Source organism: Ochotona curzoniae, unplaced genomic scaffold (assembly GCF_017591425.1).
Source record: "Ochotona curzoniae isolate NIBS_2020 unplaced genomic scaffold, NIBS_Ocur_1.0 scaffold_4763, whole genome shotgun sequence".
Taxonomy (NCBI): Eukaryota; Metazoa; Chordata; class Mammalia; order Lagomorpha; family Ochotonidae; genus Ochotona; species Ochotona curzoniae.
This window is the reverse complement of record NW_024467123.1, coordinates 8763684-8785917: the sequence shown is the minus strand read 5'-3', so window position 1 is coordinate 8785917 and position 22234 is coordinate 8763684. Positions and strand designations below refer to the sequence as shown.

Genomic DNA, 22234 nt, shown 5'->3' with positions numbered 1-22234 from the left:
TACTAGACAGGCCCCCAAGTCTAGCTTACACGTGGACTGGCAGGCATGTGGTGGTCAGTAATGTCCCATGCTAACAAGCCCTACTCAGAACTCCCATGTGAGCTGGTGCATCAGTCTGACCCATACAGATCTTCTGGTCTCTCTCCACCAAACCACCATCAGGCCTCAGTCCCCTCGCTTACCTGCAAGTACAGTGGCTCTGTTGCGGGGTGCCCCTCAGGATTAATTTCTCACCCACCACATACACGTCCTTATGCATGGATATCCCTAGGCAGTAATTCCACACCCCCAAAACCCCAGGGCTCGTTGCCAGGTGGTCATCAGGCAAACCCCAGTGCTGTTGGTGCTCTGGCTGCCTGCAAGCTCAGGACTTGCCCACCACCTAGCATTGGTGGATGGGGAGCTAGGATCCCTAGCAGGAAGCCTGGCTCGACATGGATTCCCCCAGCCACAGCCATGTGGCTACCGCACCTCTGCCCACACTTACCTGGACTCTGCCCAACAACATGGCCGTGGCAGGCCTTATTTCCTCTTTAAACATTTATTTTCTGTGCTTGTTGTTGGCATTTCATGATCCAATAATAACAGTAATTACTTGGACATGAGCTTTATTTTGTACTGGTTTCATGACACTTCATGTTGTATTTTCCCTTTGAAGGGAAAATGAAAAATATTCTATTTCCTTTTTGTCCTATTGTATGAGTGATTTGGCCTGTGTACTCTCATTGTTAGGATCTCCAGCCGGCCCCTCTGAAGTCATCAAGTGTCATGGGAAATTTATGTGGGAAGTTGTCTTCCCATTCTGGCTGTCCTAATGTGTCAGGACACTGCTGAGTCTTTATACCCCTTCTTGACTTTTCCTGTTTACTTCCAATAGCTGTTGAGTAGCTTTACTCAGTACCTGGGGGGCAAGAGTGCATACATAATCCCACTGAGATATGTGGGGTGTGGATACCCCTGGTTTTGGGACCGTAGCTTTTTTTTTCCCTTTATTTTTGGTGGACCGTAGCTTTTTTCTGCTGTTTCTTATGGCCTCCTTTTTTGTGCACTTAGGGACACTGCTTCTAAGATAGTCCCATGGGGGCAGGAGTTAGAGAGATGACCCAGGCCCTGTATTCTTTATGTCAAGAAGGTGTTTTGTGTCAGCATGGAAGCATTCATGGAGTAGTTCTCTGGAGGAACTGTTGGAGGTTTCTCAGAGAATCCATGTGATGAGAAGAGAAAAGGAGCCATTCTAGGGTGGGAGTGGGCCCAGGAGGCCAAAGTCCTCCGGGTCAGGGCCCAGTGGAAGCAGCAGGAGGGCAAGCTTTGAAGAGGGCTCCGAAGGGAGGAGGGTATCAGGAACTCTGCCTCTAAGGTCGTACAGGGCTCTGCAACTGACCTCAGAGAGGTGACCTGGCCCCACCACCACCTTGAGGCAGGCACCTTTGCAGCTGTGGTGGTTAGCTGGAAGGAGGCAGACCCTGCTTCTTCTTCCAGACTTCTGCACCCAAAGGTTTCAAGGATGAGAAATGCTAATGCTACAGATTATTTTCGCAGTTGGATTGATGCCTGTACTATGGTGTTTGCAACCAGGCCACCTGGATTTTCACTCTGGTTCTACAGGGGTGATACTGGAGAGTCACTTGTGCAGTGGGAATAGCGAGTCTTCATCAGAAAGTTCCTTCAGCAAGTGGGAGAACTTCCACCACCAAGCAGGGAACTCAGAGCCAAATCTTACTCATCTGTTTCCTTTCCTGGTCCTGGAGGCAGGTCCCCTCAGAATTGGCCCAGGCCTCTTCCTGGCCGTTCTGTCCCTCGCTGTCACCACTTTGACCGATCTGTCTGTTTATCTATCTATCTATCTATCTATCTATCTATCTATCTATCTATCTATCTATCTATCGCAGAGTTATAGAGAGAAAATGAGAGACACAGAGATAGATAGAGAGATCTTCCATTCACTGATTCATTTCCCAAATGGCCAAAATCAGAGCTGAGCTGATCTGAAGTCAGGAGTCAGGAGCCAGGAGCCAGGAGCTTCCTCCGGATCTCTCACATGGATGTGGGGGCCTAAGAACTTGCATCATCCTCTGCTACTTTCCCAAGCCATTAGCCATTAGCTGGATTGGAAGTGGAGCAGCCAGGACTAGAACCAGTGTCCATGTGGGGTGCCAGTGCTGTAGGCAGAAGAGTAGCTTGCTACACCATTATGCTGGTCCCTGCACATTTACTTTTACACTTGAAGATATTCAATTATTCCAATAAAAGACACATCTTATTCTTTGGAATGCTGGTCAACTTCTCTTTGGATAAAGTACAGAGATGACTTTCAGGTGAATATGTGGAGTAGTCCACAGGAAAGTGCTGGCAGCTGGATGTGTGATCTATGGCCTGTGACTGTGTTTGGGTGGCAGGCTCCTCCTTGACATGGCAGCAGGGGCTGAGACTGGGAACCCCTGAGAGGTTCATATGGGTGGGATTGCTCTGGGTGCTGCTGAGAGTCTGTGAGAAGCCAAGGGCTAGACCTCTGTACTCCGGGGCAGTGAGCCCCTGAATGCGCCTACAGTGCAGCACCTGCTGCACTTGTGCCCCAAGGGCTAGACCTCTGTAACCCAGGGCTGTGACACCCTGCATGTGCCCACAGTATAGCAGGTGTTACCCTTGTGCCCTTGGAATGCATGGGGCTTCCCTTTCTGTGTTTCCCAGTGGATCTGGCTCAGCCTCACTGGGCTGGTCACTCGAGCCCTACAGCTTGGACCTTCTAACCCACTTCCCTCTGTGGCAGAAATTAAGCAATTCCTGGGAACCCACCCTGTGTATAGAGCGTGAACTGAAGGCTTCTGCCTCTTGCCCAGCCTGCTGCCTTGCTTTTGCTTCCTCCTGGGCTCATTGGTATGGTTCTATTTCTTATCATGCTCCTCCTCTTCCTCCTCCTGTTGCTGCTTCTTCTTCTTCTTCTTTTTTTTTTTTTTTTGTAATTTTCCCTTTGGGTTACTGAAGAGATTTTAATCAAAGCATCCCTGGTGTGATGTTGTAGCAAGTCTGTTCTGTGACTGCATGTAGTTTTAGGGTGTTTGGCATCTGGACCTGGCTCTATTTCCAATCCAGATCCTGCCGAGGCACAGGAGGTGGACTAGGATGGTTCAGCTGGTTGGGTTCCTGACTCCTAAATGGAGTTCTTGGATTTTCATTTCATCCTGGCCCAGCTGAGGCATTTAGGGAGCAAAACAGCAAATAGAAGATCTTTTTTTTTTTAATCTTTTTTCTCTGTCACTTTTTTATAAAATAGATTTACAAAAATAAAAGATACTTTATAGGCTTGTAGGCAATATTATGGGACAAACAAGGGTTGGGGCCCAGACTCAGAAGGGAATAATAGCAACAGGAAGCTGTTATTCCCTCCACCCAGAGGCAAGGGGAGTATGTTAGCCAACTGTTCTATGTTGTAACTGAACTACCCGAGGAAGCCACTGAGAAAGGGGTAAGATGATTTCAGCTTATAGTTTGGGAGTTCACAACACTAGAGCAGAGGATGGCTGAGGGGTGATCACATGGCAGGCCAGCCTGCAGAGAGAGACAGGAAGGACCCTTGGCTTCTAGAATCCACTTTGTTGAGAGAACTACCTTCCAAGGACAAACTGCTAGTGAGATAAAGGTCTCCCATTGGGAGATCTAACGTCATTAGATCAAATCTCTGCCCTTAATCCATCAATCATCAACATTACATCATTAGCTGCCAACACAAGACTTTGGCATTTGAACTTTTGCATGACTTTGGGGAGCCAAATTATATATTCAAATCACAACAGAAAGACAGAGCTACTTTGGGCCCAGCACGATAGCCTTGTGGCTAAATCTTCGCCTTGCAGGCACTGGGATCCCATATGGGTGCTGGTTCATATCCCGGCTGCTCCATTTCCCATCCAGCTCCTTGCTTGTGGCCTGGGAAGGCAGTGGAGGACAACCCAAAGCCTTGGGACCATGTACCCACGTGGGAGACCTGGAAGAAGCTCCTGACTTCAGATCAGCTCAGCTCTGACCGTTGTGGCCACTTGGGGAGTGAACCAGCAGATGAAGGATCTTTGTCTCTCCTTCTCTCTGTATATCTGCCTTTCCAATAAAAATAAGTGATTCTTTAAAAAAAAATAGAAATAGAACTACTGTAAAAAATGTACTGTTTTAAAAAAAGATTTATTTGAAAGCCGAAGTTACAGAGAAGGAGAGAGAGAGAGATCTTGCATTCTCTGATTCACTCCCCAAATGGTTTCAATGGCCTGGGCCAGCAGAAGTCAGGAGCCAGGAACTCCAGCTGAGTCTCCCACATGGACTACCTGCTGCTGTTGCTGCTGCTTTTCCAGGCTGTTAGCAGGGAGCTGGATCAGAAGTGGAGCAGCCATGACTCAAACATGAGGTCATATATAGGATGCAGGTGTCATAAATAGTGACTTAATTGATTGCACCATAGCACCAACTCTACTCTGTTTTTAGGAAAGTTTTATTGACTTATTTGAAAGGCAGAGTTACATACACACTCTCTCATATATTCTATTTATGTCTTTATCTCTCTATATATGTACATATGTGTGGTTTATTTTATATTATATATATATGCATATATATATATACATATTTATGGAGAGAGAGAGAGAGAGAGAGTCTATCCGTGGTTTGTTGTGGCCACAACAGCTGGGTTTGGGTCAGGCCAAAACCATGAGCTAAAACTCCATCTGAGTCTCCCGCAGGGGTGGACCTAAGTACCTGGGCCATCATCTGCTGCTTCCCAGCAGGTGCATCAACAGGGAGGTAAATGGGAAGCAGTAGCCAGCACTCTGATATGGAATGGCTACACACAACACCTGCCTCCAAACATTGCTTTCTCATGGCTCAGAGGCTGGAATTCTGACTTCAGTTGGCTAACATAGTTGGACTGTGGTGGGGACCCCCTCCCACAGGACACACCTTCTAATACCCAGAACCTGGGTTGGGATTGGAATAAATGAATTTTGGGGTGACACTGCATTCAGAGCATCACAGGGTGGGAGGGTTTAGAGAAAAGAGGTCTCTATTTGGGGTCTCACATCTGGCCAGTGATCCAGGGTCCAGCAGGGGATTTGTGCTGCAGTCCAGACATTTCCTCCTCTTCCTCCTGTTCTCTGTATTTTCCTCAGCTGTGGCCAAGGCCCAGGGGCTATCTGAGGTCTGTGTTTGATTCAAGTCTTTGGAGAAAGAGGCTCCTCTCCAGCTTTGTTTCAAAGCCCCTGCTGGAAAACGCCGGGCAGAGCTGCCTACGCTTTATTTCTCTCCCCTGGTCTCAGGGCGTGCATCCCTGCCATCTCTTCATATTTCTCCTTCCAACTCCCAGTATGGCTGGTTGTAATCCGACCCCAGCTCAGAGGATCTGGGCTAAGGTAACAGTTCTGCTAGCTCCTGGAGGAATCAACATTACTGCTTTCTAGGTTTTTCTCATATAGGATTGAGCAACGCTTTTTATGATTTTTTTTCCATTTGGAAATGGATTTTGCATTATACTCCAAGGTCTAAATTCTTTGGGGTTCGGTTTTTTTTTTGTTTGTTTTACTATTTCAGCTATTTTGCCTAGATCGTTCCAAAATTTCATAACTTCAGGCCTCAGGAATCATCCATGTCTAAAGCCTATCTGATTTTCTGGCCACTGTGGTTAAGTTCTCATACCTAGACCCTGTGAAAAAGAGTTTTTTAAAGCTGAGTAGAATCTCATGTCACATTTTTCTTATCCATGAGTCAATTGATGAGTGGTCAGGTTGATTATTTATCTCAGCAATTCTGCATAATGCTGCAATTAACATGGCATGCACACATCTCTTAACATATAGATGTCATTTCCTTTGTGTAGCTGCCCAGCAGTGAGATTGCTGGATTCTAGCATGCTTCTATTTTTAAGTTCTTGAGAAACTTCTATACCTTTTTCTGTAATGGCTGAACTAATTTGCATTCACACCCACAGCATGCTGGGCTCCCACTCTTCCTTATCCTGGACAGCACTGGTTGCCTTTTGTCTTACTGATAACCGCTGTCCTTTTAAGTGTGAAATGAAACCTCACTGTGATTTGAATTTTCCATTTTTGTGATGACTGGTGATATTTAGTGGGGTTTTTAAAAATATATATACCTATTGGCCATTTGAAGGTCTTCTTTCCAGAAAGGTCTCTTCATAGCCTTTACCCCTCTTTCTTTATCTTAAAAAAAAAAGAAAAGATTTATTTATTTTGATTGGAAAGGCAGATATACAGAGAGAAGAAGAGGCAGAGAGAATGATCTTCCATCCATTCTAAAGGCTGGAGCTGAGCCTATCCGAAGCCAGGAGCCTTGAGTTTCTTCCGGGTCTCCCATATGGGTGCAGGGTCCCAAGGCTTTGGGCCATCTCCGACTGATTTCCCAGGCCACAAGCAGGGAGCCGGATGGGAAATGAAACAGTGGGGACACAAACCAGTGCCTAGATGGGATCCTAGAGCGTGCAAAGCAAGGACTTTAGTCACTAGGCTACCATACCAGACCCTGTTAAATATATCTTGACAATAGGATGCCAGACTGTCTGCCATTGTCTGTAGCTGCAGTGCAGAATGATGGACTTACAGCTGTTTTTGAAGGGCTTTGCTATTGTAATAATATAGGGGAAACCAGTGGGGGGAGGAGATTTGGGGAGGGTGGGGGAAATCCCAGAGCCCACAGAACTCTATCATAAAATAACTAAGTTAAATAAATACATACATGAATAAAATTATTGTGTGAGGAACAGACAGCTTGTTCCCATTGGCTGGTTCATTCATCAGATGCTCGAAACATCTGAGGGTGGCCCAGGGTCTCCAAAGCTGCGAAGCAGGAACCCAATTCAGGTCTCTCCTGTGGGTGGCAGGAAGCAATCCCTTGAGCTATCACCACTGCCTCCCGGGGTCTGCATCAGTAGGAAGATGGAGTCAGGACCCAGAGCCTGGACTCAAACCTAGGTACTTGGATGTGGGAAGTGGCAATGTCAACCACCTCTCCGGCCAGCAGAGCCAGTAACGTGGACATGGAGAGGGTCTGGGGATGAAGCACGAGACCAGTGATGATGGAAGTCTCTGTGAAGTATCTATTGCTCCTTCACCTCTCCTTAAATACTCTTCCCCCACATCCTCATTGAGCAGGATATTGGATACAGATGAGTCCAATTAGTCTAGGTGTTTTTAGCCACAAGCCCAGTTCCTGTTCCTGCCCAGGGTAACACTCACTAATCAACTCCTTAGCCCCCAACAAACCGCTAGGAGAAAAAAATACCTATCCAAATGGGTGCCGGTTCTAATCCCAGCAGCCCCGCTTCCCATCCAGCTCCATGCTTGTGGCCTGGGAAAGCAGTCGAGGACAACCCAAAGCCTTGGGACCCCACACCTGCATGGGAGACCTGGAGGAAGTTCCTGGCTCCTGACTTCGGATCAGTACAGACCCAGCTGTTGTGGCTACTTAGGGAGTAAATCAACAGATGGAGTACCTTTCTCTGTCTCTCCTCCTCTTTGTATATCTGACTTTCCACTAAAGATAAATAAATCTTTTTTTTTGGAAGATTTATTTTTATTATTTTTATTGGAAAGGCGGATATACAGAGAGGAGAGACAGAGAGAAAGATCTTCCGCCCGATGATTCACTCTCCAAGTGACCTCAACAGCTGATGCTATGCCGGTCCGAAGCCAGGAGCCTCTTCCAGGTCTCCTACACGGGTGCAGGGTCCCAAAGCCTTGGGCCGTCCTCGATTGCTTTCCCGGGCCACAAGCAGGGAGCTGGAAGGGAAGCAGGGCCGCCGGGATTAGAACCAGCACCCATATGGGAACCCGGGCGTGCAAGGCGAGGACTTAACCACTTGTGCCACCGTGCCGGGCCCAAGATTAATAAATCTTTAAAAAAATAATAAAATTGTGCATATTTGGGGAGGTAGTGTTACATTCTTCGTGTGCTGTGTTTTCCTGTTTTCTCGTAAAGGCAGATTGTGTTAGCCAGTTTTTATTATGCTGTGAGATAGTGGAGGCCACTCACTTTTTAAACAGACAAGGTTTATTTAGATCACAGGAGTCTGGGGCTCCTGGTCCGGTTCACTGAGCCCGCCTGTGTGGTAGTGACTGGGACCATGAGTCCCACGGATGAGGGATCCAGCATGGCCCAAGTCACCTGGCTCAGGCCCATGAGCCCACCTAGGAGAACTGGTCCTCCTCACTGTAGAGGATGGAGTGCTGGACAGCCAACCATAGTGTACATGAAGGATATGTCAGCTCATTGCAGCCTGCAGAAAACATCTGGTACCATAGTGGAGAATGGAGAACAGAATATACTCCAGCCAAACAATGACAGCAAATATCCAGGCAATTGGAGACTATAAGGTAGATGGTGTCAGCCAACGGACATTGGAAGGGATTCCTCATCCGTAGATTGGCGAGATCAACAGCATTTTGAAACTACCGAAACTACGTGGGCAGAACCTTCAGAACATGCGCCATTGTGACCCTGGCCTTTCTCCATCCTTGGGTAGGGTACTGGGATAGTTGGGAAGCTGGGTATGGCCTATCCCCCTATCTCTCCCCCTCGCCCTAGAAATGGGAAAACGAAATAGAAAGCTTGGAAATAATGACCATACCCATTTCTCCCTAATCCTAGATCCTTCTCACCCTGATTGACTATGTAAACATCATCTAAAATAAAAGAGTGGGTGGGCCCATGGGTGTGGCCTGTGGTGACGGAGTTTCTGCTGGTAGAATTCCAAGATGGCACTGAGCATCATACAACAAGAGCTGGGGGTACATGGTTATCTCTCTGCCTTCCTAGAGTTAGCAGGTTTCAATCCTGAGGACACCCCCTGCCCCAGTGATTTAATACGATAGAGTTATTCTCAAAGTCCTGGATAGTAGACATCATAAGTGGGCTGAGTTTTCACTTCCTCAAGAACCATTAACTGAAGACTTTGAGGGACCTGGGTAGTGAACCAAAAGCTGGAAGCTTATCTTATCTTTTAAATAAGCAAATAAATATTTTAAAATTTTATTGGATTTGTTTATACAAAGATTTTTAAAAATCCCATCTCTTGCAATTTGTGACCTAGAAGAAGTGGAAAAGGATTTTTTCAAACCTCCTAAGCTCCAATCTGTATTCTCTTTTATTCACTTTCATTTTACTTGTGAAGGGTTCAATTTTGTTCTTAAAACTTCTTGGGGGTTGTTGTTTATTTGGAAGGCAAAGAGGAGCGCGCGTACACACACACACACACACACACACAGAACCCCATTAGCTAGGTCACTCCCTAGTGCCTGCAATGGCTGGAGGAGACAAAGCTGGTAGCCAGGAACTCAGTCCAGGTCACTTGAGCCACATTATCTGCTGCCTCCCAGGATCCACATTGGCAGGAAGCTGGAGTCAATCCAAAGCTGAGGATTGAGCCCAGGAACTACCCTGGGATTTGGCCATTTCAACTAATATTTTAACTTCTAGATCAAATGCCTACCCCAGATTCTTTGTTGAACTTATTTCTTTCTCCTTACTCTTTATCAAATGCAGCCATTAGCAACCAACACACTCTTAACAATTCATTTCCAACTTCTTTCCTTGGAGAGCTGCTGTGTGAGTTATGGAATGTGGCAGTTTCGCCCATGGCGTTGCTCCTGTGTGACTCAGCTTTCCTGCTGTTGAGTCCCCTGAACTTCACTCACCTGAAGGCTAAGGCACGGGATGTTGCTTGTTAATTGCTGTGTTAGCAGCTCCTCATTTCAGACAGGCCTCCACATCCATGGTTGTGGTCCTCAATGGAATCTTTGGCCAGAGGCAAATTGAGAAATCTCAGAGACTGAATGTAACATGGGTGCATCCTTTGCTCATGTTACAGGCTGATGTAGGACACACAGCTTCATGGCACAATGCCCCAATCTCCTATGCTGCTTCCAGCAGGTCCTACGAGGAAGAGCCCAGAGGGGACTCCCCAGCTCCTAACTGCATGGACCTTGGAGTGTTATGGTCACATCCTTCAGACTATTGCACGCTGCTCTCTGCTGGGGAGCTCTGGAGAGCTCGGTTCTAGACATCAGTTCCTGCCTTGTCCATCAGCTGCAGGAGCCTGCCTTGGCTCTTGTGTTGTTCCTTAGAGGGAGACAGAGGGGTGGGGAATTGTAGGCCTGCCTGCTGCCCATGTCCCTCCAGAGACTTTCATATGGAGTGATGGCAGTGTGCAGAGGGGCGTGATGGTTGTGTGCATCGGTCAGCTGGGACCATCCTTTGCTAAGGGAACTCAAACCTACTGCTTTTCTATTCTCTGTTCTCTTCTCCTTGCGAGGCAGCGAGCGGCAAGCACATCCAGTGGCTCCTGGGTGCCGATGGTGAAGTCTGGGTCTGGATCATGGGAGAAGGCCCTGGAGACAAGCCCTATGAGGACATCTCTGAGGAGCTGATTGCTGAGAGGGCACGGCTGCAGGCCCAGAGGGAGGCTGAGGAGCTCTGGTGAGAGTGTTCAGGCCTGCTGGCCGGGTGCACACTGGTGACAATTGGCTTTGGGTGGGAGAAGGTGCCTCTGGTCAGCTGGTTGTTTGAGCTCTGTTGACAATAGTTGACCAAAGCAGTGGAATGTTACATCAGAGAAATGGTGTGGGTTCAAATCCTGATACCACCAATTGGAAGTTAACTGACCTGTGGCCTCAGGGTTCCCATCTCTGGTGTGGGCGTCACCTTTAATATAGGAATTCAGGTTGGACTCACTGAGATGACACGTATAACTTGCTTTTGTTTTTACTGGGAATGAGTAGTAGTTGGGATTCAATCTCATCACTGACTTTTTCCTCTTCATGTTACCTACATTTTTCATGCATATTCAGGTGACAGTTGGTGTCATAATTTAATTTTTTTTTTTTTTTGGTCCAAATTTGGAAGTCCATGTAAGGTTGAGTTGAACTTGGCCCATCCATCTTTAATGTCAGTGCTTCAACTGTAAAATTGTGAAATCAAACAATACTGAAAATGAAGGAGGACAGATCACGGACGAACCTACAACTGTCTCCTCAGCCAGCCATGGGGAGCATTTAGATGACTCATGTTCTGCTCACTTCCTGACATATGGATTAAAATACACTCCCACTGCCATGTAAGATAACGATATGGGGTTCTACTGCATGAGAGGCACAATTCACTGATGCTATTATAGTGAGTTTTACCAGTGAGATATTTACCAGTTGCAGGTAATGAAAAGTCCTGCGACTGGGCTGGCATAGTGGTGTAGTGGATTAAGCTGCCATGTACAATACTGGCATCCATTATGGGTGCTGGTTTGTGTCCTGATTGCTTCATTTTTTAAAAAAGATTTATTTATTTTTTATTGAAAGGCAGATATACAGAAGGGAGGAGAGACAGAGAATAAGATCTTCCAACCACTGATTCACCCTCCAAGTGGCCTCAAAGTCCAGTGCTGAGCCAATCCAAAGCCAGGAGCCAGGGGCTTCTTCTGGGTCTCTCACGCTGGTACAAGGTCCCAAGGCGTCAGGCCGTTCTTGACTGCTTTTTCAAGCCACAGGCAGGAAGCTGGATGGGAAGCAGGGCCGCCAGGATTAGAACTGATGCCTGTATGGGATCCCGGTGCATGCAAGCTGCTGGACTACCATACTGGGACCCTGACTGCTTTACTTTCTATCCAGCTACTCTGATTTTCCCCCTTTTCTTTAAAATATAAAAGCACATTTATTTACTTTTATTGGAAAGGCAGATTTACAGAGAAGAGGAAGAGAAAGATAAAGATCTTCGATCCTCTGATTCATTTCCCATGTAGCTGCAGTGGCTGGAGCTGAGCTGATTCGAAGCTAGGAGCCAGGAGCTTCTTCCAGGTCTTCTGCATGGGTACAGGGTACTAAGGTTTTGGGATATTCTCTACTGCTTTCCCAGGCCTTAAGAAGGAAGCTGGACAGAAAGTGGAGCAGCTGGGACATGAACTGGTGTCCATACGGAGTTCCAGTACTTGAAGGCTTGAAGGGGGAGGATTAGTCAATTGAGCTGTTGCGCTGGGCCCTACACAGACTTAAAAATAATCTTTAAAAGTCCTCTAAAATATTTTTTTACATATAAGAAGTTTTTGAAAACTTCATTAATTAGGTATGGTTTCCAGGTGCTTTGTTTTGCACCAAAATAAGCTTATTTTTCTTCTATGTCTCCTCAAACTTTTTCATGATATATAGTTATTTATTTACTTGAAAGAGTTGCAGAGAGAGAGATCTTCCATCCACTGTCCCATTCCCCAGATGGCCTCAATGGCCAGCATTTGCCAGGTGTAAGCCAGGAACCAGGAGCTTCATCTGGATCCCCTACATGAGCGACAGATACTTGGCCCAGACACTTGGGCCAACCTCCACTACTCTTCCCAGGCCATTAACAGAGATCTGGATCGGAAGTGGAGCAGCTGGGACTCAAACTAGTTCCCATATGGCATGCTGGTGTGGCTGGAATCAGCTGTAGCCACTAGGTAACAGTGCCAGCCCTTGACAAGATTTTTCAGTGTTACAGACCTTGGTACCCTTGAGTGAAAAATGTGCTTTCTGAGTCTTTTCCTGACTTCCAGAATGGCTCTGTTGATTGACACTCCTGAATGTTTTTTCCCACCTTTACTGCTACTGAATCGTGCTAACCTGGGGTGTCTGCCATCCTGTTAGACCCAGGAGTGAGTCCTTAGTGGGACTCCCATTGTTGGGTGGTCGTTCAGCTTGTTTGCTTGCTCAAGCTTATCTTTGCTGGTGCTTTCTTGGAAGGAGACAGAAGGAGGCAGAGATCACCAAGAAGTTCCGGGATGCTCTAGCCAACGAGAAAGCCCGGATCCTGGCGGAGAAATGGAAAGTGGAGATGGAGGACCGCAAGGCTGCTAAGGTCCTGGAGGAGCGCATCCACGAGGAGTTCAAGGTGGGCTGGGGAGTCACAGTGCTGAGGGGAGCTGATCTGTGGTTGGATCTGGTCTCTGGTCCTGAATGGCACTGTGTGTTGTAGAGCACACCCATCTGAGCAGAAAGAAACTTGACACTCACCATTGAAACAATCCGCTTCTTGTACGGATGAGGGAGAGATTTTCCAGGGCCGCGTGTATACATGGTTGGGGATAAGGGTCAGGGTAAGAGCTTATGCCTTCTGTACCCAAACTAATAAGGATTCTCAAGTGAAGCTTGCGAAGAACAGAGGGTCTGGTCAGCCTGTGACCCAGTTCCCACTCTGTTGCTTCCTGCTGTGGGACCCTGGGGAGACGTGTCACCTTGAGGAGAGATTTGGGGACTTCTCTGAGCCTTTGATCTTTGTTTCCTTGTGTGTCAGGATATCCTTGCTTGAGGGACTTTAAAAAATGAGAGCTCAAAATGAGGTATGTGTATTTTTCTGATCTAGGATAGGGAGTTGTTGGCGTGACTGTCTTCCCTTCTGGAAAGTTCAGAATTGGTAAGGGAGTTTTCTTGTCCGCTGGTAGTAAGCTTAGGTTGCCTGAAAAAAAATATATTCTTTTACTTTGTCATTAGGTTGAGGTTAATTAACTAATTAGTTAATTTACTGTAGCATTAATAAACTTTGGAGGGGAGAGAAGGAAACAAGGAAACTAGAGATGAGTTGACAGAAGAAAGTAATAACCTTACTGAATCCCAAGGCTGTAATGTTTGCAAATTGTGTCATCAAAGACAAAACACAGCTTACTGTGCAAAATGGACATTTTTACATAACTGAACCATTGAATTGTTTTGTTAAGAAATGTAACACCTATCTTCTGTTTTTTCAAGCTTCTTCTTTGTTAAACTTTTAACAAAGCTGGTGTGGTGGCACAGCAAGCTGATGGAGCTTATGGGTGCCTTATGGAGCTGGCATCCCGCATGAGAGCCAGTTCATGGCCTGGCTACTCCAATTTCCACCCAGCTCTCTACTGATGGCCTGGGAATGCAGTAGAGGATGGCCCAAGGCTTGGAATTCTGAGCCCACATGGGAATCTGGGAAGAAGCTCCTGGCTTCGAATCACCTCAGTTCTGACCATTACGGTCATTTGGGAAGTGAACTAGCAGAAAGAAGACCCTCCCTTTATCTCTCTTTCTCTCTGTAAAATCTGTCTTGGTCTCGGCATAGTAACCTAATGGCTAAAGTCTTCACCTTGCATGCGTTGTTATCACATATGCTTCTCATCCAGCTCCCTGGCTGTGGCCTGGGAAAGCAGTTGAGGATGGCCCAAGACCTTGGGACACTGCACCTGCGTGGGAGAACTGGAGGAAGCTCCTGGCTCCTGGCTTTGGATCTGCTCAGTTAGCTCCCATTGCGGCCACTTGGGGGGTGAACCAGCAAGTGAAGTGGAATATCTTCCTCTGTCTCTCCTCCTCTCTGTGTATATATCTATATCTATTTATATAGATACACACAAATACACATATATATCTGTATATATCTGAGTTTCTAATAAAAATAAATAAATCTCTCTAAAATATATATATATAATTACGTATAGAAGAACAAAAGAAAATAGCTGAAAGAAGAGAATAAACATTCATTTATTCTCTACCCGAATTCATTGCTTATTAGTATTTTGCCATATTTTCACTCTTCCTATCCCTGTTTCTGTTTCTCTAGTATATATTTATATGTACAGATTTTGTCATTGTGGTTTTGCTAAACTATCTGAAAAGAAGTTACAGTCATCAGGACAGTCTTACCCAGGAATTAGTAAACTGCTGTCAAAAAAGAGCCAAATCGTACATATTTTAGGCTTTAAACAGTTTATGGCTTTAGAGCATAGTGTCTCTGTGGCTGCATATAGATTCTGTTGTGGAAGCCAGTGGGTGTGGTTGTATTCCATTAAGACTTTAGTTTTTAAAGATTTATTTATGGCTATTGGAAAGGCAGATTTTACAGAAAGAGACAGAAGGCCAATCAGGAAAGGTCACTGTTTCTTCTAGGACAAGAGGTGGACTGAGTAGGGCTGGCTCATGGACCCACCGATATGTGCGAAATCTGGCATTGGGAAGGGTTCTGATGGAGGAGCCTGGGCAACTCCTCTGGCAGGACACAGCCCCTGCGGGTAAGTACAAGAAGCATGAGAAGGAACAGCCCAGACCATGCTAGGGAAAGATACCCACTGGCATACATTTGGTACAAGTCAGGGGCAGACCAGGCTGAACCAGTTCACATCAGCCGCTGATGAATCCGAGCACCAGAACAGTATGGGTTGGGCCAGGTATGGTTGCACATGTACCAATATACATTACAGCTGGGATAGGATACATGCTGGACTGGGCTAGACTATAACCTCCACCAGCTGGAATTGGGGGTGCTCCAGGCTGGGTCGGCTACAGCACCCACTAACAAATGTCGAGTTGAGGCAGGCCATGCCAGACTGGGACGTAGCACTAGTAGGAACCAGGAAGGGAGGGGGTAAAGCTGGTAGGGGAATGTGGAGGGACCTTGCTGGAACACCTCACCCACAGGAGAGCATGAGTTGGGGTGGGGGCAGACCAGACCGGGCAGGGCTACAACACCTGTGGGCCTCATGTGAGCCAGATCAGGGAAGAGCCAGGCTTGGTTGACTGTCCCTACTGGTGCAAACATAAAGCAGAATGGGTGAGGGTTGGTTGGGCTTTGCCACAGCATCAGATAGCAGATGCTGGCACTGGTAGCTAATCTCTCAAGTCAAAACACAGAACCATCTGGAAAGTGCATGATCTGGAGTGGGAGTGGCTTAGGAGGGAAATAGTGGGCTCCTCCCTCTTGGTTTACCACTTCCACTGGAGAGCATGAAAACCAGGACTGGGACAGGGGTGGCTAGACAGAATGGCACCCACCAGCGTGTGTGTGGTCTGGATAGTGGAGCTGGTTGGGTTGAACTAAGCTTCAATGCCGTTTACATGTACGAGAGCTGAATAGGATTTGGGACAGGCTGTACTAGTCTGCTGCACACAATGGCAAACACCAGAACTAGGGCAGGGTCAGGTCTGGTGGGGGTTATTATGTGTCGCTCCAACTAGGATGTAAGCTCCCATTGGTTTATGTGAGGGCCAAGTGTGTGCTGGGCAGAATCAGGCTGGACTGCAATACCCATTGGTTCTAGTGGAAGACAGGGTTGGAAACAGAACCAATCCAGCAATTGAAACCACCAGCTGATTGGGGTGATGGATTGTGCCAGATCCTGTACTTGTAAGTACACACAAGCATCTGGTCTGGGAACACCTCAGACAGTTTCTTTGGGGATCTCTGCAATTGAACTACTGGATTCAGAACCCCAACCATGAAGAGAAGTACAGGTTCCATGGTCTGCAATGGAGTGCAAATGCCAGAGCCGAGCCTCCTCAGAGGCTCAGACGGAGCAGTGGACAGCACAATCAGGTGCACATGGAGAATGTGGCAGTCTATCAGAACTGGCAGAGGATACCTGGCACCACAACAGAGGACAGAACAAATCAATCAACTACCCCAGCCATATGTTGGCAGTGAAAAACTGGGCAAACGGAGACTCTAAGATGGACTATGTCAATCAGTGGATTCTGCAACAACTTCATCATGCTTGGAATGGCGAGATTGGCAGCAATTCAGAACTGTTGAAATATCAAAAGCACTCGAGCAGGACCCTCGGAGCATGCCCCACATCGGGGAACTTGGAATGGGTGGGGGGCTGGGTAGGGCTTTTCCATTTATCTCCCTCTTTATCCCAGATGCAGAAAAAAAGAGAATGTGGAAATAATAGTCACCCATCTTCCTGTAGCCCTTAAATCTTTGTGCCCTAATTAAGTATGTAAAGATTGTCAAAAATAAAGAAAAAAATGAGGAAAAAATGACACATTCTACAAGTAGATAAACTATTTATTGCTACCTTAATCGCAGTAAGATTACAAGTGACGAAAATGTGCTTTCTTTTATTTTTAAGAGGTTGATGTATTTAAAACTCAGACAGCTTCCATCAGTTGGTGAGCCCCGCCACCCCCATTCTACTGCCCTCCTCCCCCAGATCAAAGCTAGGACTCAGGTGCTTCATCTGGGTCTTTCATGTGCTTGGCGGAGGCCAGACACTAGAGCCATTCTCTGCAGCCTTTCAGGCCATTAGCAGGGAGCTGGATTGGAAGTGAAGCAGCTTGGAGAGGAACCAGTGCCCATATAGGATGCTGGTATTGCAGACAGCAGTTTCACACACTATGCCGTTACTTGAACCCAGAAACGTATTACTTGTCTGTTTTCTCTTGAAAATTTTAGACTTCACCTGAGTGGGACAAGATTGACATGAGCAAGACAACATGATCTGAGGGTTCCTTTCTCTCCTTGGACCCTGTCTTGCTGTCAACTGTTTGCTGATTCACTGTTTCCCTCAGGTGGTGTTTTTAGGAGCACCTGCTACTCTGAGAACTGCGGTGGAGGAATGCATGACATACAGCCCAGTCATATTATTGGAGTTAGATCAACAACAAAAACCACCTTGCTTTCCTGGAAGAGCATTTGTCTGGATGAGATATTCCACCGGCCCGAGGCGGACTGGGGCATCTGGGTGGCTGTGCTTTGCTGTTACTGATAGTTTATCGGGGGAAGTGAGATGAGCTGGAGTGCTCATCTCCAGAACATGGCGACTGGTTTCTGGGTGAAGGAGGGTCTATGTATTTGCTGTTTGTTTGCACAGATCTTTCTTTTTGGCAAAAAGAACGGTTTCTTTTTTTGCAGTGATTTGAAGCCTGGGAACTTGTTCTGCTGAAGGTGAAGAATGTGGCCAGTGAGTGAGCAGACAGGAAGGTGATTTTAGCAGTTTATTGGAAAAAGTGAAGCGACAGAAATTGCTACACCTGACGGGCCAGGCAGGTGTCTAAGTAGAGGACTGAGAGACCAGTCTACCTTCAGACTGGCATTTTTAGGGGTCTGAGAAGGGGTCCGTGGTTTTTCTCCCCTCCTTCCTCTTCTGGGAAAACGTGGGTGGGGAGGTTTCAGCTATGGAATTCTCTTGAACAAACCCCTCAGGGCAGTACTGAACACCAAGGTTCTTATCTATTGGACAAGTAAATGACTGCTTCAGCCAGGGATTCTGATCTTGTTGGACCAGCTGTCTTGTTCCCTCAATTCAGTGAATTCTTTGTGATAAGAGATAGGCAGGGAGACCTGGAGCTAAGAGAGACAGACAAGAGGCTGCATCCTGTTCTCAGGTCTGGCTTCCCTGTTGCATTGCACACACATCTATGCCATCATTTTCTTTGGCTCCTCTTACACGTAGAGGCTAATATCTACCACGCTGCCTTAACAATCTCAGCTTGGCCCAAAGATTCTGAGAGTTGCAACCACACTGAAAATTTAAATAGGTAATTCAGCTCTGAGGGTTGAGTCATTTTGGCAAGACCCAGGGGGAGAAGGATGCAATTCTGTCTCTTTGCCATTGTAGTGTGTCTGCTTCTGTTGTCAAGAGCCCTGCCCTAGGGAGTGACCAGTCATGTGCTTTGTGGTTGGAGCTTGCTGTAGACCTGTGGGTCCGTGGGTGCTGTTTGATTCTGGAGATGAAGAGAATTTGCTAGCGGAGATGGATGGTAGGAGGCTTTGGCCTCCTGTAAGAAAGGAATTTCAGGCATGAGACACAAGCGCCGAAACAAGGCTTCACATGGTAGTGCATTGTCAGAAAGGATGGGCGGCTCCCCTGACCGTAAGGGCTGTTCCATCTACATTCACACATGACATCTCTTAGACAAAGGGTTTGCTGGTTGTGAAATAGGTGACATTCCTTCCAAGGCATTATTACCCAATGTTATTACCCTGGGCAACTCTTTTGGCACCAGCCAAACAGGATTATTCCCAGGGTAATTTTCTTGGGAGAAAAGGCTGAGAACACCTATATTAGGGGATCTGGACAGGATTTTGTTTTTATTTATTAGAAAAGTAGATCGGATTTATAAGAGAACAGGAGAAAGATCTTCCGTCCACTCGGTCGCTCCCCAAGTGGCCACAATGGCCGGAGCTAAGCTGATCTGAAGCCAGGAGCCAGCAGCTTCTTCTAGGTCTCCCACGCAGGTGCAGAGTCCCAAGGTTTTGGGCCATCCTCTACTGCTGTCCCAGGCCACAAGCAGGAAGCTAGATGGGAAGTGGAGCAGCCAGGATTTGAATCATATAAGATCTTGGCTCTTGCAAGGTGAGGATTTAACCAATTGAACCATCACACTGGGCCTTGGGCAGGACTTTGTAGTGTAAGATCCTGGGCTGCTTCCAAGGCTGCCACATCCCTTTCCACAGGTGCTGTGTTTTGCTTAGGCCCCGTTCACACACACACACACACACACACAGGCTGATTACCATTGGAAGGCTGGCTCTGCCGTAGTGGGGACTGAATCTGTATTCTTTATGGCTATAACCCTAGTTCCTAGAGCAAGGCTGGCCTTGTAAAAACTCGGTAAATATTTGGACAAGCTGCTTAATTTCTTTGGCTTTTAATTCGCAACTCTTAGTCACTGGGTTGTTAAGAAGTAGGAACTTGGTCTATTTTTTGCAGTTAAACATTTAATCTGTTTATGTGCCAGTGTTATTACTACAATGAAATACTTGAGTCAGCCTAATGTAAGAAAGATTAGGTGGGTCTCATTGGCTTGGCCTCTTCTTGCTAGCAGAGCCCTCAAGTGGGACCCAGCAGGCGTGGCAAGAGACTCGGGGTATATTTGTCTCTTGCTATGCTTATAAAACTAGCCTGGACTCCACCTTAATGACCCAATCCATTGTACTCATTTCCCAAGGCCCTACTTGGGAACTCTACCATTGGACTGAGTATCTGTCCTTTAATGCCATTAACATAAAGCAATTGGAACCAAACTCCCAAGTTTGGACACATTTGTGAACACTAGCCATCCTTAGAGAGAAGTTTTCTGTCTGAACCACTCCAGAAGTCACAAAAGCCTTTTTATTGTCTAACGAAGAGATTAAAACTTCATAGTTATCTTCATTTTTGTCTCTTCTTGAGCCGTTGAAATAATACCAAAGGACAGAGAAAGTTACCACAAGGACAGAGAAAGTAGGCAGAGGAGAACAGGTGAGAAAGCGTCCAGGAATACACTGAAGCTGAAAGAGAGAGGGGGCTCGATGAGGAGCTTTGTAAGGCACCTGTAGGGAGGGGATGAAAGTGAGCAGGCTCAGGATGGAGTCCTGCAGTCTAGGGCTTGGAGGCGCCGGCTGGGCCTCAGGATATGGGATTGGCTGTGTTTCTGTGTGGAGTGACCGGATCCACATGTCCCCATTTTCATTTTCTTATAGTCTGCTAAATCCCTTCATCTTACCAGAAGAAAATGGGACGTTGAAAGGGAAAGTTCAATGCTTGGTATGTCAGGAAGGGTTGAGAGATGGGGCAAGAGATCGGTGGGAACAGCTCTGCTCTCTGGACAGTCACCTGATTGTCCTTAGGACGTGCAGGGTTGCAATCGATATTGGTTTGCTTAGCAGAGGCTTAGGATATTATTGATGCAACCACAGGTGTGGTGATGTGAATGTACAGTGTGGATGAGGAGAGGGAAAGTATAAATGTTCACTTCTGAGAGATCCACTCCAAAGTACCAAGAAGATAGGTGATATTTAATGTCCAGACTTGATAAATCAAGAACTAGCCGCATTAGATATATGGACGTAGTCATATGAAGTAACAGCCAACTGGCTTAGTGTGGGTGAAGTGACTCAGAAAACTGATATTGTTGATGATCTGATTTCAGCTCATGGATGCATGTTTAACAGATACATACCAAGAAAATATACATATGTACTCATGGGCCTATACACACACATGTCCTTCTTAGGAGCTTAAAACTAGGGCAGAAATGGGGGATATAGGACTCCCAAACCTACTGTCTCTTGGGAAATTCTGTCATCCCTGGGCTAATCTGGGAACTGGTTCCAGGATATGCCCCTCACCCTGTAGGTTCTAAAAGTTCATGGACACTCAAATCCCTTATGTAAAATGACATAGCATTTGAGTGTAACCTGGTTAGATCATCCCATATGCCTTAAATCATCCCTGTGTTACTTATAGTGCCTAAGACAATGAAAGTGCTGAGTGACTGTTTGTACTGCTTAGGGACTAATAGCAGGAAGAAAGTGTGTTCATGATACAGTACAGATACATTTTAGTATCAGTGCAGTGGGCTGTGAGCATCTTGTTCAGACATAGGGTTAAGACAAGATGGGATCCTGTATCGGTCCTACCTGCCCTTGATTCTGCTCTCTCTCTCTTGCCCAAGCATGGCTCAGAAAGCTTCAGTATCTGTAATTCATTCCACACCTTTGATCCCTACCCAGCCTTGCTGTTTAGGAGCAACCACTGCCATTTCCCATGTGTGGCAACCGGCACTGATAACCCATCCCTAACCTGTTGCCACATCCAAGGTTGTTCTACTTAATGATGTGGCAGTCATCTACATGTAATTCTGTCTCTGTGATGTTTCAGAGGAAAGAGGAAGAGGAGAGGAAGCGAGGTGAAGAACAGATCCGCCTGCAGGAAGAACAGAGGGCGAGGGAACTCTACTGGACCTTGAAGCAGGCCCAGCTGCATTGCCACCCCAGCGAGAAGGAGGAGCGCGAGTGGGAGGAGCAGTGTGAGTCAAGCTTGCTTTGGGGGCCTGGGGGCCAGCACTGTGCATGCGCCCACACTCTGCACTGCTTGCCTGCACCCTAGGCCCACTGTCTGTGTGGTCCTGCTCCCCGAGAGTAGATGTTCACATGTTCACCCCGGGGAATCTCTTCCGTTTACAATACAAGGCTGCTTTTACTGAGTTGCCTGTAACTTCCTGCTCTGTGCTAAGTTCTGGGGAGCCCCCAGTGAGTCTGTAGCTCAGAGGAACTCAGCAACCAGGACAGAAGATAGTCACACAAATGAAGGGCTTTGAGGGGGCCACGGGCACACAAAAGGGCTGTCCCACTGGGGTTCCACAGGAGGCACTGGGACACAAGGCTTAAGAAGACCCTCCCATGCCTAAGTCGTCACAATTCAATGTGTGGTTGTTTCAGTAGTGATGTGTCCTAAATATGGGGATGGCAGGAGAGGAGAGAGACAGAGTGAGAGAATTCCTCTAGACCAAGGAGAGCATTGGGAAAGGCTTCTGGTTTGGGAGAAATGGGTAGGTGAAGGAGGTCAGAAGCAGGAGAAGGGTGTCATGGCAGAGGGAGCAGTGTTGAGCAAGGCAAGGCCTCGCTGTACATAGGTCATGCACATGTCCCAGCGGGGCCACAGCCTGGGCTTCTTGCTGGGTGATGATGAAAAATGAGGCTGAAGGAGCCTGCGTTGAAGTATAAC

At 46.9% G+C, this 22234-nt stretch overlaps 1 protein-coding gene across 3 annotated transcripts in view; it reads left to right on the top strand.

Annotated features, from left to right (window-relative positions):
• Nucleotides 1–22234, top strand: part of SH2D4B (SH2 domain containing 4B) — a 51844-nt gene that overhangs the window by 8907 nt on the left and 20703 nt on the right. For 2 of the 3 annotated variants that reach the window (XM_040970340.1, XM_040970338.1), the window contains exons 2-4: nucleotides 10304–10467; nucleotides 12753–12900; nucleotides 21389–21536. In XM_040970340.1, the coding sequence (XP_040826274.1) occupies nucleotides 10304–10467; nucleotides 12753–12900; nucleotides 21389–21536 (460 nt within the window). The remainder of the gene's footprint in view (nucleotides 1–10303; nucleotides 10468–12752; nucleotides 12901–21388; nucleotides 21537–22234) is intronic. The other variant, XM_040970339.1, reaches the window with a different exon arrangement.